Raw genomic sequence first — 16,100 nt, 5'->3', positions numbered from 1 at the left:
TAAGATATTCTCTATCCCTCTTTAATTGATTCCTAACATTATCTCCTTTTTTGACTGCTGCTGCACACTGAGTGGATGTTTTCAGAGAACTATCCACAATGATTCCAAGACTGCTCTATTGAGTAGCTGTAGCTAAATTAGTCCTAATCATGTTGTATGAACAGTTGGGAATATTTTTTCCAATATGAATTACTTTGCACTTAACAACATTAAAATTAATTTGCTATTTTGTTGCCCAATCACCTACTTTTGTGAGATTATTTTGAAACTCTTCAGTCTGGTTTGCACCTAACTATCTTGAGCTGTTTAGTATCATCTGCCAATTTTGCCCCACTATTTCCTCCCTTCTCCAGATCATTTATAAAGAGGTTAAATAGGATTGGTCCCAATACAGACCCTTGGGGGACACCACTAGTTACCTCTCTCCATTCTGAAAACTGACGATTTATTCCTACCTCTGTTTCCTGTCTTATGTACTATGGTGCATTAATATGGAGTTTTAATACTTTCTATTAGAATCTAGAGGAAACAGTTAAATCGAATTAAGCCAACTGCTCTTAAGTCAAGTTTAAAGTAATTCAGTTGATTTCAAATCCAAAAAAGAACACAAATACAAATATAACATGGCCTGACAAAATCCTAAAATTATGACTTAAGATTTACTCAAACTGAAGCCATTATTAAATGCAATTTGAAGCTTGCTTGGTACCATTCCATTTAAGCTTCTCAACTGTTTATAAATACAAAACTAAAAATGTTTATGCTCTCTCAACAGTAATACTAACTTTAATAAATCCTAGAAATTGAAGTATATTTTTAAAACAATAATCCAGGGCTTTCAACAGTGAACTCCACTGGGAAATCACCTCATTTTATCTGCTATGTAACAGTATACCTAAGATCAGGTTTGTTACTTCTGAGCACAATACAGCTTACGATTCATTCTTAGATGTGACCACTACTTCTACATTCTCTCATCTCCAAAAAATGAGATACTTTACCCTGCAGCCACGCCATGTTCCTTGAGATTGTGAATCTGGTTACTGTAATACTTGGAAGAGCAAGAATTGCGATAGAGTCTGTGAGAGATAAAAGGAATGCTGGCCAGCATTCAGTTACTAAAGGGTTAAATTCAGGTAGCTAATGGTGTTGGCAGGAAGCCAGAAGAACCAATGGGATACAGTACTGAAATTTAAATTGTAAATATATACCTTGCCTGTTCTCTCTGTGTCTGCATTCTCAGTTAAGGGCTGGAGGGAGCAACATACAGTAATCAGAATTACCATGCCTAAAAGGAATTTTGGGCATGGACATGAACTGGGCCTTGACATACAGATTGGCACAGATCGTGAGTAGAGAAAGGAATGTATGTTTAGTTGCAATCGGGGTATTTTTCTTTGTTTTGGTTGTTTGGGTAAACTTCTCTGTGTAAAACCCACGTGCCTCCTCCCCCATTCACCATACCTGAGCTGTGCCAAAGAGACATTTTTTTTCTCTCCGTCTTTTAATTTGTTGCTCTCAGGTGCTCTGTAACAACTAGCAACCAAGTATGTTTTATGAAATATATTTTTTCCCTTTTGTTAATAAAAATCACCTTTTTTAAGGTGATGACTTGATTCTTGTGTCCTGGAAAATAACACAGTATGTGTGTGCGTGCAAACATGCGTACGCCAAGCCTGAGATGTCAGCTATCAGGGACACAGTTCATTTTCTATGTTTTTTTTTCAAACTCTCCTGAGGCAAAAGAGCTTGGGGTATCCCTTGGGAATAATTCCAAGTGTTTCTTCCTGTCTGTTTTTAAGGGATTAAATCACTTGATAGAGGCAGCTAGCTCCCAAAGTCAGTAAATCTGTGACTTTGGGGCGTTTTTCTAAGCAGAACCTATAGAGGCAAGGTATTTAAGGTCTTTGTAGGCCCCCACCTTCTGCACTTGGAGTGACAAAACAGGGAACAGCCCCGACAGGGTGTAATCTGAAAGCCAATCAATTTGATCAGTATTGCAAGGATGGGCAAGAACACTTGGGAAAGGGTATAGCTACTCTCTCACACTATGTAAAAAATATCTTTATGCTGTCATGGTCATGTACACTACAATCTCCATGTTTGTCTTGAGTAGCACCAGCTGTCAAAGCTAAAAAAAAACCCATAAAAATCTGGCCACAGTAGCAGTGAGAATACATGCCACGTGCAACAAATGAAGATCAGATATAAAAGCAAACTACTAAGAGACATAGATGGTTGCCAAAACAGGCTAACATTTTTAGGTATGGGGGGGGGAGATATATGAAGTTTAAACTTTCAAAAGTCTTGTCCACAGTAGGGAAATTCTACAAAAATTTTGCATCACTGTCAACATCTATTCAGCTGAACCAACATTAGCAACTGTTAAAACACTAATAATAAACACTCTTCTCAGTACCACATCACCTAATCCTCTTACTAAAAAGTCTAACTGACATATCAAAAACAGTGTCAACTCAAGGCTTCCAGTATTGCATTTGTTGGTAATCAGACAAAAAATTCCTAGTGTGCAAGAACCCTATGTGAAAAGTAGGGATATGAACAGGTACCTTAAAGGGTGACGCTTACCGGATATGGGTTAACTGGTACCAGGAGCTGCCAGCCACCGTGGTGGACAGGGGGCGGCTTGTGGGATCCTGCTTAACCAGGTTAAACCTATGATTTAACCAGTTACCTGATTAACAGGGATTTTACATCCCTAGTGAAAAGTGACCTCTTAACTGAACCTATTTAGAAAATACTGTGCAACAGATATCATTAAAACACACAGAAGATTCTTCAAATGTTTTTTATGACCCATAAGCAGTCTTGGAAGGATTGTTTTTCATCAGTAAATGTTATCTGATTTTACTGTACGTACACACACACACACACACACACACACACACACAAGCCAATGAATGAATATCTTCATCAATTATAACTTACGTTTACAGATAGGCAAAGTTAAAAAAAATAATGCTTGAGGACTTTGAGTTTGTTTTAAAAGATATTGACTTTGGTTATTTTGATGTGATGTTAACAATTTGTATTTTAATGATTATAAACTAACTTTTGAATCTCTACATCATTAAGTAATTGTTGCTCCCCCCTCATTTTCCTTCAACTGTGATAATCTAAATCTATAAAAATAAAAAATTGTACAATAAATAATGTCATGCAACTGTGAAAATGTATAGTTAGACAAATGCTTAAAAATAAACAGATATTATCTGTTGAAATTATTAAAAGCACAACAAAGAATTCAGCCCCGCCAAATTATCTTATAATTACCAAAAAGTTATCACTTTTTAGTTTTATAATACATCGTATTTGTTTACCTGGAAAGCTAAGTTCATGGGATTACACATCCTATTTATGGCAGAAACATACACACAAAAGCTTGTGAACAGCTGAAAATGGATGGCCTCTATATATGTGGGTAGACCAAAACCACCACATACCTTCTTAATTCATTCATAACTTTGAAAGCTTTCTTCATGTGCCAAGGATTCACTGTAACAGGACAGTGTTTTTCTGTATTATCATCTTTCAAATCCACAGGCTTCTGATGGCAAAGTTTTGTACATCTGTAAACCAGGAGGACAACCAAGTTTAATTCACATTTCTGTATACTTGAAAATAATGGTCCCAAGTCTTTTTGCCTAATCGCCAGAGATGTATTTAAATTCAGAGTGATTTTAAATTCCACATTACCAACACTTCTGGAAAATATACCAGGTACCCAATAACACTAGTCAAAGGAACACAGCTACTAGTTAGGTTGATGCTAAACAAGAATGTTAGCATAGTAAAAGCACCAAGAACAGTGAGAAGCCCATCCTCATCAATCCACAGCTTCTGGGAAAGGAATGGGTGCTGGAATTTTTATCTTGCTGCTGTTCCTGAGCCCTGAAGAGGTGAGGTGGAGCACCACACATTCCCCTCCCAGAGCCTAGTGTGGCCAGCCTAATAGATTTTTGTGCTCCAGCCCCGTGGGGGAGCAGTGGAGGGCCTGGAGCACCAGCATGGGATTCCCAATGCTGGGGAGGGGGGTATGAGTCTCAACGGCCAGATCTAGACAAGCCAGGGGCCACATCCGTCTCCCAGGCCTGAGGTTCATCACCCCTGTTCTAGATGAAGGAAAAGATGAGTGGAAGCGAGCTCAAATTTAATCCCAATACCGATCATTTTCAATCTACCATACTCTTAGCTGTCTGTTGGAAAGGAACCAGTTTGTTCCTTGTTCCCCAGAACTTGGCTGCTGCAACACGGCATTTCCCACAGCTTCCAGGTCACCCCGCTCTTTGAAAATTTCTGTGTCTGCTACTGTTCAGGTTTCCACACCAGTAACATGCAACTGACATGATTATCGGCAATTTCATAGCTCTGCATAAGACTCTTTTGAACTGAAAGAGTGAAAGTAACTAGACTTTTCTTAAATGAGTCTCTGCTGCTTGCCAAGTCTCAAAATAGCAGCAGAGATAACAAAGCTGACTGAAGAACAGCATTACTTCTGGGTTTTTTTCCCCACAAGTGATCTTACAACTATAAAGATAAAATATTTAACTTTTAAAAAGTATGTTTAAAGTCTACAAAAATTGATTATACCAGCCCTTTTGTTCAACTGAGCTAGCCAGTAATGAGTGGGCAAGTAGATTTTCAAGCTATTGTGTTGTCAATAATGCCTCCAGGCTGTGCTGCTATTTCCAGAAAGGAAATAAGTTGCAGTTTCTCTCTGTTATACCATATTTACTAGTTCTCGTGTTCATCTGCACTACACAAATTTATTCCCTAACCTCAAAATTACCAACAATCAAGCATAAGTATTTGGCATTCAAATCACTTGGCAACGGCAGTTCACTCTGACACAAATACTTTAAAATTGTACAATGTCTTTTGCTGACAATTAAATCAGTGCTTATAGTTTGTCATGTTTAAATTTTTGCCCAAATGAGGAGGGTCAAATTCCAAATAAGATTTAGGGACACAGATTTATGAACTGTTTTTCCCTACTGCATCTGTGAGGATATTTTTCTAAACACGTCTGAAACAGCAATGAGAGATACAGACAGAGAGCAGATACATGAGGCTAACAGCTACCACAATTTAAAATTTAAATCTGTAATTCTAGATGCACTGCATTCCCACAAATAGGAAAGCAAATCAACCTTTAGTATACCATTAAAGATTTAGGGCCTAGTAAAATGACATTTTGGAACAAACTGCAAGAAAGATAAAAAGCACTGATCTACAAATGACAGATAATCATCTATAGACAAGAGAGGTCAGCAGAATACATATGGTTTTCTACTTCAAACTGCTAGCAACTTTAACACTTGCGATATTCTAGAATTTAAATGCCCATTTTACAGCTAACTTCTTGGAAGTGTCCTAAGCAGATGCAATGCAAGTAAAAAGTTCAAGGGGTAATAAGTAGATAGAAAACTTTTGCATCCATGTCCAAAAACCCAACATTAGGAAGAACTGCAGATGAAACTAAATTGCTCAAAATAGCTAAGACCAAAGCAGACTGTGTCGAATTTCAAAAATATTTCACCAAACCAAGTGATTGAGCAACAAAATGGCAAATGAAATTTAATGTTGATAAATGTAAAGTAATGCACATTGGAAAAACTAATCCCAACTATACATACATTATGATGGGGACTAATTTAGCTACAACTACTCAGAAGAGAGATCTTGGATTCATTGTGGATAGTTCTCTGAAAACATCCACTGAATGTGCACCAGCAGTCAAAAAAGCAAACAGAATGATTAGGGGTTTGGAATGGGTGCAATGTAAAGAGACTGGGACTTTTCATCTTAGAAAAGAGGAGACTAAGGGAGATCATGACTGGTGTGGAAAAAGCGAACAAGGAAAAGTTATTCACTTATTCCCATAACATTGTGGTTGTGTCTACACTGGCCACTTATTCTGGAAAAGCAGCCGCTTTTCCAGAATAACTTGCCAGCTGTCTACACTGGCCGCTTGCTTTTCCGGAAAAGCAATGACGATCTAATGTAAAATCGTCATTGTTTTTCCGGAAAAACTATGCTGCTCCCGTTCAGGCAAAAGTCCTTTTCCGGAAAAACTGTTCCGGAAAAGGGCCAGTGTAGACAGCACAGTAGTCTTTTCCACAAAAAAGCCCCAATAGCGAAAATGACGATCGGGGCTTTTTTGCGGAAAAGCGCGTCTACATTGGCCACGGATGCTTTTCCGGAAAAGCATCCTGCCAATGTAGATGCGCTTTTTCCGGAAATACTTATAATGGAAAACTGTTCCGTTTTAAGCATTTCCGGAAAAGGGTGCCAGTGTAGATGTAGCCAAGAAGTAGGGTTCACCAAATGAAATTAATAGGTAGCAGGTTTAAAACAAACTAAAGGAAGATTTTCTTCATACAGCACACAGTCAACCTGTAGAATGCCTTGCCAGAAGAGGCTGGGAAGACCAGGAAATTAACAGCGTTCAGGAAAGATCTAGTTAAATTCATGAAGGCTAGCTCCATCAATGGCTATTAACCAGGATGGGTACAATGGTGTACCTAGCCTCTGTCAGAGGTGGGAATTGGTGACAAGAGAGGGAGTGCTTGAAGATTCCCTGTTCTGTTCACTACTTCTGGGGCATCTGGCATTGGCCACTGTGGGAAAACAGGATATTGAGCTAGATGGACCTTTGGTCTGACCCAGTATGGTTGTCCTTATATTCCTATTTCTTCCTTACATAGATAGAGGCAGCAGCACAGGGAGGGGGGGGGCAGGTGGCACCATGGGGCTGGTGCTGTGGGAACCAGCTTTTAAGCTTGCTTCTCCAAGAACTGGCTTCTGCCTGTTCTTCCCTTCCCCTGCAGCAAGGGGGGACAGGTGGGTCCATGGAGCTGGCTCTCCCCTGCACCTCCTTATCCTCCGCACTACTGCCTCTCCATCAGAGGAACCGGCTCCTGCTTATGGCCCCCCACCCCCCGAGGCAGCAAAGGGGGGAGGCATGTAGTCAACAAGATTAACCAATAAATCCAGGCTTATTAGTTAATCAAGTAGTTCTCTACACACTGACATCCGTAATTTCTTTTAGAGTAAACTTTAATCTTCCACTTTATGTGCTGTATATATGGATCATCATTCAGAAATAAAAGCAAACAAGTAAAATGAGCTGACTACTCTCTTTGAGGGGGTTCCAGTTACAGTAATTGCTCATTTAACACTATACATGTTTCAGAAAATGATTGTGTTAAGTGAAAACGTGTTATGCAAGTCAATTTTCCCACTGAAAATAATGGAAAAGGTGGGGATTGCGTTTCAAGTGGTGGTGTCTGTTGGGACCGGGACATAAGGTTGGGGGAGAAAGACTGGGTTATAGCAGGGAGGGAAGGTGTTTGGCTCTGGGGAAGGGAAGGGGAGAAGAGGGGAGAGGGATTGGGTTGGGAGTATACCCCTGTGATAGGTCTTCCGGGACCCACACTGTGTCCAGTGAGGGGGGGGCTTGCAGGCAGGGGCGGAGGAGAGGGGGCAAGGTGTCCAGCTATGGGGAGTCAGCAGGGAATGGTGCAGCTAGCGGCGAACCCTCCGCCACTTTGCAGGGAGAAGGAGCCGCCAGCAATGGGAAATCATGTTATTCTGGGGACGGTCGTGTAATTCAAAAAACATTTCCTAAAAAAAAAAAATCGTGCTATCGTGAAAACGTGTTAAGCGGGCATGTGTTAAATGAGGAATTACTGTATAATGGTGAAGGGGCCAATTACATATGAATGGTGAAACTACCAGATTTTAGGTTACAAAACAGGAACGTCCTAAATTGGCTATGACATTATAAAGCCTGCAATGAATTAAAAAGCCCACCTTAATATGCATCCTATTTGAGGGACTATTTTATACACTTTAAATTACTTTGAGTTTGTATAGTTATAGCTCCTAACTAACTCTATTTTCGTTGTCTCGAGTTGCCCCATATTTGTGGCATCTGAAACTATATGAAGACTGTTATGAAGAAGGTATGATACATTAATATTAAACCACAACATATGTAACCAGTGTGAACCTGACCCTACGCATGGTGGACGCATGTGGTTTGACTCTTCAACACTTCCAGCTGTCCTGATTATCATGACTGATGAAACAGAGCAAAAATAATGTGGTTTTCTGAATCAGAGGAATGATCAAACTCAAACTACCTGTACTGTGCTTATAATATTCACATAACCCTCCTCCTTTAACTTGGATGATTCTTGTTCCTCCTGAAATTCCAAGACTATAATAGCTACACTTGGGCTCTGATGGAGTAGCTAAAGATTAAACATTCAAGGACAATATATAACTTCACTGGAATGTCAGATTACAACTAACATGGTGATTATGTAGGGGAAAACAATATAAGGCAGGATCTCTTACATCATCCAATGCCTGAATTGGTATAAAAATGGGAATCTAGATCTGTGTCTAGGCATGCAACATATTTATTGGTTATAAGCAAACAGATAAGACCCAGTTGTCTTTTCTAACTTCATGTGTCAAAAGCCCTGACCTGTCAGATCTTGAAGAGCACAAAGTGCTGCCATGTATACTGAGCAGAGTTTTCATAAGTATATTCACTTCACCATCCCAGACACACCACCCCATTATGATTAATCTTTCTATCCTCAATCTTCCGCTAACTCCTCCAAAATTCCAGCTCCTACAATTAGCACAGGCTGCAAGATTTATTACAGACAGGCTTCTTTTTAGAGGGAATCTTGGGAAAGCACAATTTTACCATAAGATAGAAGAGAAAGTAAGACTAGGTGGTATACTTTCCCATTTATGCGCACTAGTGTGAAAAGTAGGTGCCTGTAGCAAGTTTTTGGTCAACTGCCTAAATAACAAATATCCTGGGTATTAGAGAGAAATATGGGTAAGGTAATACACTCCAAAACCTGGGAACAAAGAGTGAATGCACCGAAATAACGTGTTGCTTATCTGCAGTACAAAGAAAACATGTGGCTGTTAGTTACAAAAGTATTGCTGCACTAGGGAGGAAAAGGAGGTCGCAATTACTATGGGCAGGAAAGGAGTTACACATCTATGCATACTACTATGTCTCAAGCACTAGAATACTCATTGTACTTCAAATCTGAGGAAGTAGGGGACTATGGAATTGGTAACCTTTTGTAAAATAAAGAGAAGCAGAAATTATGCCTACCTGTGTAACTGCTTATTGCTTAGCAACCCTGTTTTTTAAAAAAAAACCACTACATCCACATGCTTTGAACACCCCAGAAATCTCTTAATGTAGTGATACATCTCAGTACATGCTTTAACAGGTGTACCTATATATGTATGCATACACAAAACCAGCAAGCAGATTTCCACTGAGTGTGGGTGGTACTTTAAATGTTTCATTGAATTGCACACCATAAACATTTTTCATCAAACAGATGCTATAAAAATATCTACTGGCAATGCAAAAATGAGAGAATCTCAGTCAAGATGAGAGAGACCTAACAGGGTGGTTACAGATTCGCCTTGAAAGCTTCCTTAGTGAGGGTGCTATTCCCATCCTTGAGAACAGATTTTAATGGCACTCCTTAGCATTTTCTCTCCTGGTCTTGGGAGACAGACATGCATTTTACCATGTTTTCTGCTGACCATTTTTAATCTTGCTCACTTTTTGTGACTTCCCCTCATTCACCTGCCCCTACTTCTGACAGCCCTTAAGAGCTATTTATGAGATACTATCATGCTTAGCGCTGTATAGGGTACAATAAGGCAGTCCACCCCCACCACCCTCCAGAAGCCCTTGCAGTACTGGTGCAAAGCAAGAAGTATTCTTAAAATCCTGCCGAACCAAGCCAACTACTCCGTTTTACCTGTTGGATGCTCCTGCTTCGAGTTCAATCCCGGGCGGGGAACGGGCTAGCAAGTAACACGATGAAACAGGGAGGGCTTTAACTGAGCCAGGCTTTCACGTGTCCTAACGCCACCAGGGCGGATGGGACCCAGAGCCAACCTGCAGGTGGGAGACGCGCATTCTGCCCGGTCCCGGGCAGCGGCGCAGGGAACTCCCCGGCTAGCGTCGCGCTGACACAGGCCAGGAGCGAGAGGAAGGAGGGGAACAAGCCTGAGCAAAGGACGCTCCAGGCGCCGCGGTGTCAGAGCACTAGGAGGGGGATCCCGAGCCACAGCTGCCGCCTCCCCCGGGCAGGAGCTACTGGAGACCCGGACGCGGGGAAGGGGCAGCTCCCCAGCCCGGAGGCCGGAGGAGACGCTGGCGGGGATTCCCCGCGTCACCAGCCGGGCGCGCCCGGGACACCCCCGAAGCCCCTCTCGCCTCCCCGCCCGCCGCACTCACACCGGCGGCAGCAGCATCTCCATCGCGGCTCGGCGCAGGCTCCCTCCTCAGGACGCAGGCACCGCACGCCGCCGCCAGCAGCAGCAGCATTCCAGCCGCGCGCGCCGGGACAGCCCGCGCCGCCTGCGCCTCTCCGCGCGCGGGGCTCCGCTATCGCCGCCCATCCATCCGCCTGCCGGAGCCGGGCTGCGCTGCCCCTGTCGCCGGCCGCCCCTGGCTCAGCCCACTTCCGGGTTCCAGCCACGCGGGCGGGGACGGCGCAACGTCAGCACGCAGCCTCGAAGTGAGCGGGACGCCCACCCGCCGGCCTCGCGCTCTCCCCTGGGGTGTCCCCGCCCGCGCTCGGGGCGCGAGGCTTTGCTGGGGCGCGGCCGTTGTGCAGCCCACCCCGCCCCCACCGCTGCCTGGGCGCGGCCCCGGGTGTCCTGCGGGGACGGACGAGGCGGGAGTCAAGGCACGATGCCGGTGAGCCTGGCGCGCGGGCCTCGGCCTGCCCAAGCCCTTCCCGCTGCTGCCCCCGCGTCGTATCGGCGCCTCCAGCTGTAGAGCCGTCCCTGCCCCCCCCAGCAGGGGCTGCGAAGGGCGACTCAGCTTTGGCTGCCCTGGGGGCCAAGATGGTCACAGCTTGAGTGCGGTTTTGTGCATGCAACTAGATATGCAAATAGCTTCTTTCACACTGATGGGCACGAATACAAAGATTAAGGCAAGACTGCAACACGCAGGCCCCATTAAGTCACATCTGATGTTATTACTAAAATGCAACATTTACCCAATTTCCACCCATAGGACAGCACTTTTAATGACCAATCACAGTTCAGGAATTTTAACTATTAAAACATATCCAGAGAAGACCATTATATTGATTCCTTTTTTTGTTTTAGCTCCCACTCATGGGCTGCATTTAGCCCGCGGGTTACATGTTCAGTAGCCCTGGCTTAAAGGCTTGGGAAACGTGGCTCCCTGGAACAGTGAGTGCAGCTCAATCCATCACCTGCATGGGAACCCGTGTAAAACAATGGGCTCTAGTAGAGACAAATGGCACACATGCCCCTGTCTTGTCGTTGAAACTGAACTGATATTTTCGGACTGACAGTGAGGTGTAAATATTCTGGGTGGATCTGTGTAGTATGGGACAGAGCGGAGTCACTGACCATTTCTAAGCGAAGATGAGATTAATTTCTCTTTTAGAAGGAAAACATTTTGGGGCAGCTCTAGGCCTAGGTCAGACTAAATCTGTGGTGTCTAACACACTAGCCATGTGGCTATTTGGCAGGTTGAGCGTGGCTAGATCACTACAGTATTGCAGAAGTGGTTGGACACCAGAGAACTAGATGATTACAAGGGTCCCTTCTGGCCTTGGAATCTATGAGCTTTACTAATTTATGGGTCAATAGCAGGCCTCCCTCAATTAGGACTGTGACTGAGTTTACATTCTCTTGATTTTTTGCTCACTCCATTCTAAAATCTACATTGCTTTGTGGCAGATGGACCTCTGTGATACAGGCGATTATGATCTTCCAATGGATTTTTTTTTTTTTTAAGAAAAGCTGTCTTGTACCTAGTGCTGTTCACTATTAGAACATGACATAAAGGTCTGGTATGGTCTCCTAGGAAGTTAGGATCATTAAGGCAGCACTTTCCACAGACAGGAGTTGGGTCATACCTGTCCTCACATGCAGAGCTCACCCCTGTCCCCTGGTACTGTTGTTATTGTCAAGCCGGTTGAATGTAGGGAGAAACAGAAATGTTTTATTTTGGGAAATACCACCGCCTTCCCAGTAACTTTTGATAGATGTTGTTGGTTCCTGAAAATGCAGATGACTCTCTTTAGTCTGTGTTCCATATATCCACAGTTGGAGCTCATCCACCTTCATAACCATTAGAGAACATGGTCCTCATTTACAGGGCTTGACAAACAGCTGCAAAATCCGCTCACCAAACCCGCAGTGCGCATGTGCAAGACCCGCACTGCGCATGCGCGCACCGCTGGTGAACGGGGCGACCGGCTAATATCTACTCGCCACGGGTGAGTCGATTCAATGATTTGTCGAGCCCTGCTCATTTACATGAGCAGTTGTCGGAATTCACTCATTAATCGGAACAGGAGCCTTTATCAGGTACAGTCAGACCTGAAGCTTATGTGGATATGGATGACCACATCCTGAAGACAGTAGCTTATCCACTACTACATATTGTTATGTAAAGAACAATCTGCCATCCATACTAAACTCGAGGTATGGTACTTGTTAGATAACTCTTGTACTGACTGGCAACATGAAATCACTATTCTCTCAGCCACCAGTGAGCAATAATTTTTGATGGGGCCCCTCCAAGAATTTGGAAAGTGGTCAAACGACGCACTCTTCCATGTTATTAAATGGAAGAGGAGCAGGGTCTGTGATGGAGGTTAGGTGCAGAAGTGAGCTTGGTAAGGGAGGGAGTTAGGGTGGAGGAGGCAGTTGTGACGTGGGGCTCTGGACTGGGGTGTAAGGAGTTGGATTGTGAACTAGGGCAGGAGGGGACTGATCTGGGTCAGGGGATTGGGATGCTAGATCTGGGAGGGAGTATAGGTATAGGAGGGGGACAGAGGATTTGGGTATGTGGAGGAGGGAGCAGCGGGTTGGGGAAGGGTGGGACTGCAGTGCCAGCAGCAGGCTCTGGCCAAGAGACTTACCAGCCAGCAGCCTATTCCTGAAGGAGCCTCCCTGCCTGCCCCACCCCTGCAGAGGCTGCAGCCATGTGCTCTGTGAATAACTATGAGTTCCTTGTGCTTGGTGGCTGCCTGTTATTGAAACAGGAAAAATGCATTGGCCAGTTTCTGGCAGGAAGCTGGCCACTGGGATAGTGTTGGGGTAGGGAGCAGCTCCTGAAGCTTTCACCCCTCCATCCGGGCTCAGTTTTTAAGGTGAAACTGCCCCACAATCATGTTTGAGCAGTGTGTGGTTGGGGCGAGGCAAGCAGGGAGCCTACCTGGGGCTCCGCACAGCATCCACGGTCCAGATCTGGTGGTTTAGGGGGCTGGATATGGCCCACGGGCCAAATTTTGCCCAGGCCTACTATAGGCTGACTCCATGCTTGGCTCCAACATCATTGTGGGCACTTTTGTTGTTTCTACATGTGCCAACTGTGGAAAAGAACTCATTTTATCACCAGTTACTTGCAAAATTCCATTAACTCTGCAGCATGACAAACGGTTAGTACTTGGAGATTTTAATGCTATGACTGGATGCAGTTGAACTCGGTATGAAACCCAGAGACCTGCAGTAGGTTCCTTTGGCTTGGGTTCCCAAAGAACAACACTACCTGGCTTTAGTGGTCCAGAGGCATCTGCAAACTGAGGCCTCAGACTTTCACAGCTTTCCCCGTATCTTCTTTCAATCCTGATGTTCACTACCAGTAAAATGTCCAGAATCTTTGAGGACCTTTTTGAAGCCATGAAATAAACATAAATCATAATTAATCACATATAACCTCAGTATAATCACATATAACCCTCATGGAAAATGTGGGGAGCATGTGGAATAGTGTACAAAATACTATCATATTCCACTTCTGGAACAATCAGCTTCAAATGATTAACCAAGACCCCTTAGCTTCATGAAGAGGCCTTTGTTATATTATTTTAAAAGATAGACACACATAAGCAGACAGATATCTAAGAATATAAACTGCTGAAGTCATTTTCTGGACCAGGACAAAATGAAACTGAGATTAACATCAATTCCCTGGCCACCAAAGCAGAGGACAGCCTAAAGAACAACAAATACATCCTGCCTACTGAGCCATCAACACACCTGGCTGGCAGCCATAAACAGCCTTCTAACATCCCTATTATGGAACCAGATGGCTTTGCCTGCTCATCAATGGAGGAGGTGTTAAACAGATGGAAAACACATTAAAGCATGCTGAAGCTCAGACTTGCTGATGACTGTCTAGAGAGCTATATGACCTGATAAGCCTCACAGGTGTAGATCCAGGGACAAATATTGAGCTTTGGTAAATCAAGGAAATAGTTAAGGCCATCCAAGAGTTACACACTAGACATGCTCGTGGACCTCATGGTATTCCACGGCAGCTGCTCAAAAGTGCCTTGGAACTGGGGAGCCCCAGCTTCCATAAACTGTTCTTAAAAAGTGTTAACACGAGGCAAAGTTCAATAGACTCAAAAGACAGAATCATAGTGTCCCTGTACAAGGGCAAGGAATTTTGCACTGAGCGTGGCAACTACAGGCTAATCTCATTACTGGTCCCTGGAAAGGTCTTTGCTCACATTCTGCTTGATAGGATGCAGTCACTCCTTACCATAGATCAGTGGTCCCCAACCTTTTTAGGTTGTCGGGCGCCAGGGGGCATGGCCGTTTGCCCGCCGGGCGCCAGGGGGCGGGGCCCGGGGGCGCCCCCCCATCCACGCGCCCGGGGGCGGGGCCCCACCTAGCCGCGCGCCCGGGGGCGGGGCCCCCCCATAGCTGCGCGCCCGGGGGCAGGGCCCCCTCCAAGGGCCGCGCGCCCGGGGCCGGCGCTCCCCCTTTCCCCCGCCGAGCGCCCGGGGCCGGCGCTCCCCCTCCCCTCCGCCAAGTGCCGAGCGCCCTCAGCCAGCGCTCCCCCTCCCTCCCGCCGAGTGCTGCGCGCCCGGGGCCGGCGCTCCCCCCCGCCGCCTCCCGCCGAGTGCCGCGCGACCGGCGCTCCACCCGCCAAGCGCGCTCTCCCCGCAAGCGCCCGTGCGCCATGTGCCCGGGGCCAGGCCAGCCCCGAGCACCTGGCGGGCGCATTGAAATGCCCCCGCGGGCGCCATGGCGCCCGCGGGCACCGTGTTGGGGACCACGGCCATAGATCATCATACATAGCAGTCAGGTTTCATTGCAGGGCAATCATTGATACATTCTGGCCTTACTTTGTGGTCTGTGGCTGAGCAGCATCACAAATTTAACAGTCTCCTTCATGTTGCGTTTTGATTCAGTTGACAGGGTCAGCATTTCGGTTTGCACTGAAAGGAGTTGGTGTTCCAAATGTTCTATTAACTGATTCACTAATCTTTGCATCTATATTGATGCAAAAATAGGCACTTAATTCATGTCTTTCACCGTGTTTCTACACCACTGTAATGTATCCCTGCTGCACATCTGTCGGGTACTATTGGGTCAGGCTGTCAACTGAAAAATAATACTGGCTTCTCCATAACTTTAGAATCAATTCAGGTCAAGAAGAGTTGAGTGTCCTCAGCACAATTTTGGTCAGTGTCTTGCTCAAGCACAAATCAGAGAATTCTAGCCCCACTCTCCAAGGTTTTCAAGATGGCATTGAACATCTTATGGTGGAAGAAAAAGGTGCAGAATCTTGGAGCCAGACCACCAAAACCCTCAGTGAAGGTGGTGTTGAGTATTGTGGAGAAAATTATTTATTTACATTTCTTGCAGAGTTCAAATGGTCACAGCAAACCAGACAGTCTTTAACAAATAGGTCTTACCATTCTGGCATGAAGTCCGTCTCACTTATGAATGCAACAGTGTGTTTGCACTGAGACAAAGTTCAGGATCTATAAAACCAATATTGCAATATGGGTCAGAAACCTGGACCCTCTTCAAGCAGACTTGAAGCACCTAAAGGTATTTGATATGCATTGTTAGCACCAAATCCTCAACATAAAATGATGTGACTTTGTACAAAATGTCAAAGATCTGGCCTTCCTCCAATTGCTCACTGAGCAAAAGTGTTATTGCATGCCCCTCAGCCATGTCACCAGGATGGACTAACACACTCCAACACACTGTGTCCTCAAACT

General features: G+C 44.8%; 2 protein-coding genes across 2 annotated transcripts in view; one reads left to right on the top strand and one right to left on the bottom strand.

Moving 5' to 3' along the window:
• The window catches only part of KLHL2 (kelch like family member 2), an 82,994-nt gene extending 72,510 nt beyond the window's left edge, over positions 1-10,484 (bottom strand). Inside the window, exons 1-2 of the mRNA XM_006111707.4 lie at positions 10,322-10,484; positions 3,465-3,590 (exon numbers count right to left, since the gene is read on the bottom strand). Of these exons, the coding sequence (XP_006111769.2) occupies positions 3,465-3,590; positions 10,322-10,344 (149 nt within the window). The 5' untranslated portion in view covers positions 10,345-10,484. The remainder of the gene's footprint in view (positions 1-3,464; positions 3,591-10,321) is intronic.
• Positions 10,485-10,635: 151 nt separating this feature from the next.
• Positions 10,636-16,100, top strand: part of TMEM192 (transmembrane protein 192) — a 57,570-nt gene continuing 52,105 nt past the window's right edge. Inside the window, exon 1 of the mRNA XM_025186073.2 lies at positions 10,636-10,786. Coding sequence (XP_025041858.1) covers positions 10,781-10,786 — 6 coding nt within the window. The 5' untranslated portion in view covers positions 10,636-10,780. The remainder of the gene's footprint in view (positions 10,787-16,100) is intronic.

Source organism: Pelodiscus sinensis, chromosome 5 (genome assembly GCF_049634645.1).
Source record: "Pelodiscus sinensis isolate JC-2024 chromosome 5, ASM4963464v1, whole genome shotgun sequence".
Lineage (NCBI taxonomy): Eukaryota > Metazoa > Chordata > Testudines > Trionychidae > Pelodiscus > Pelodiscus sinensis.
This window is presented reverse-complemented; position numbering and strand designations above follow the sequence as displayed.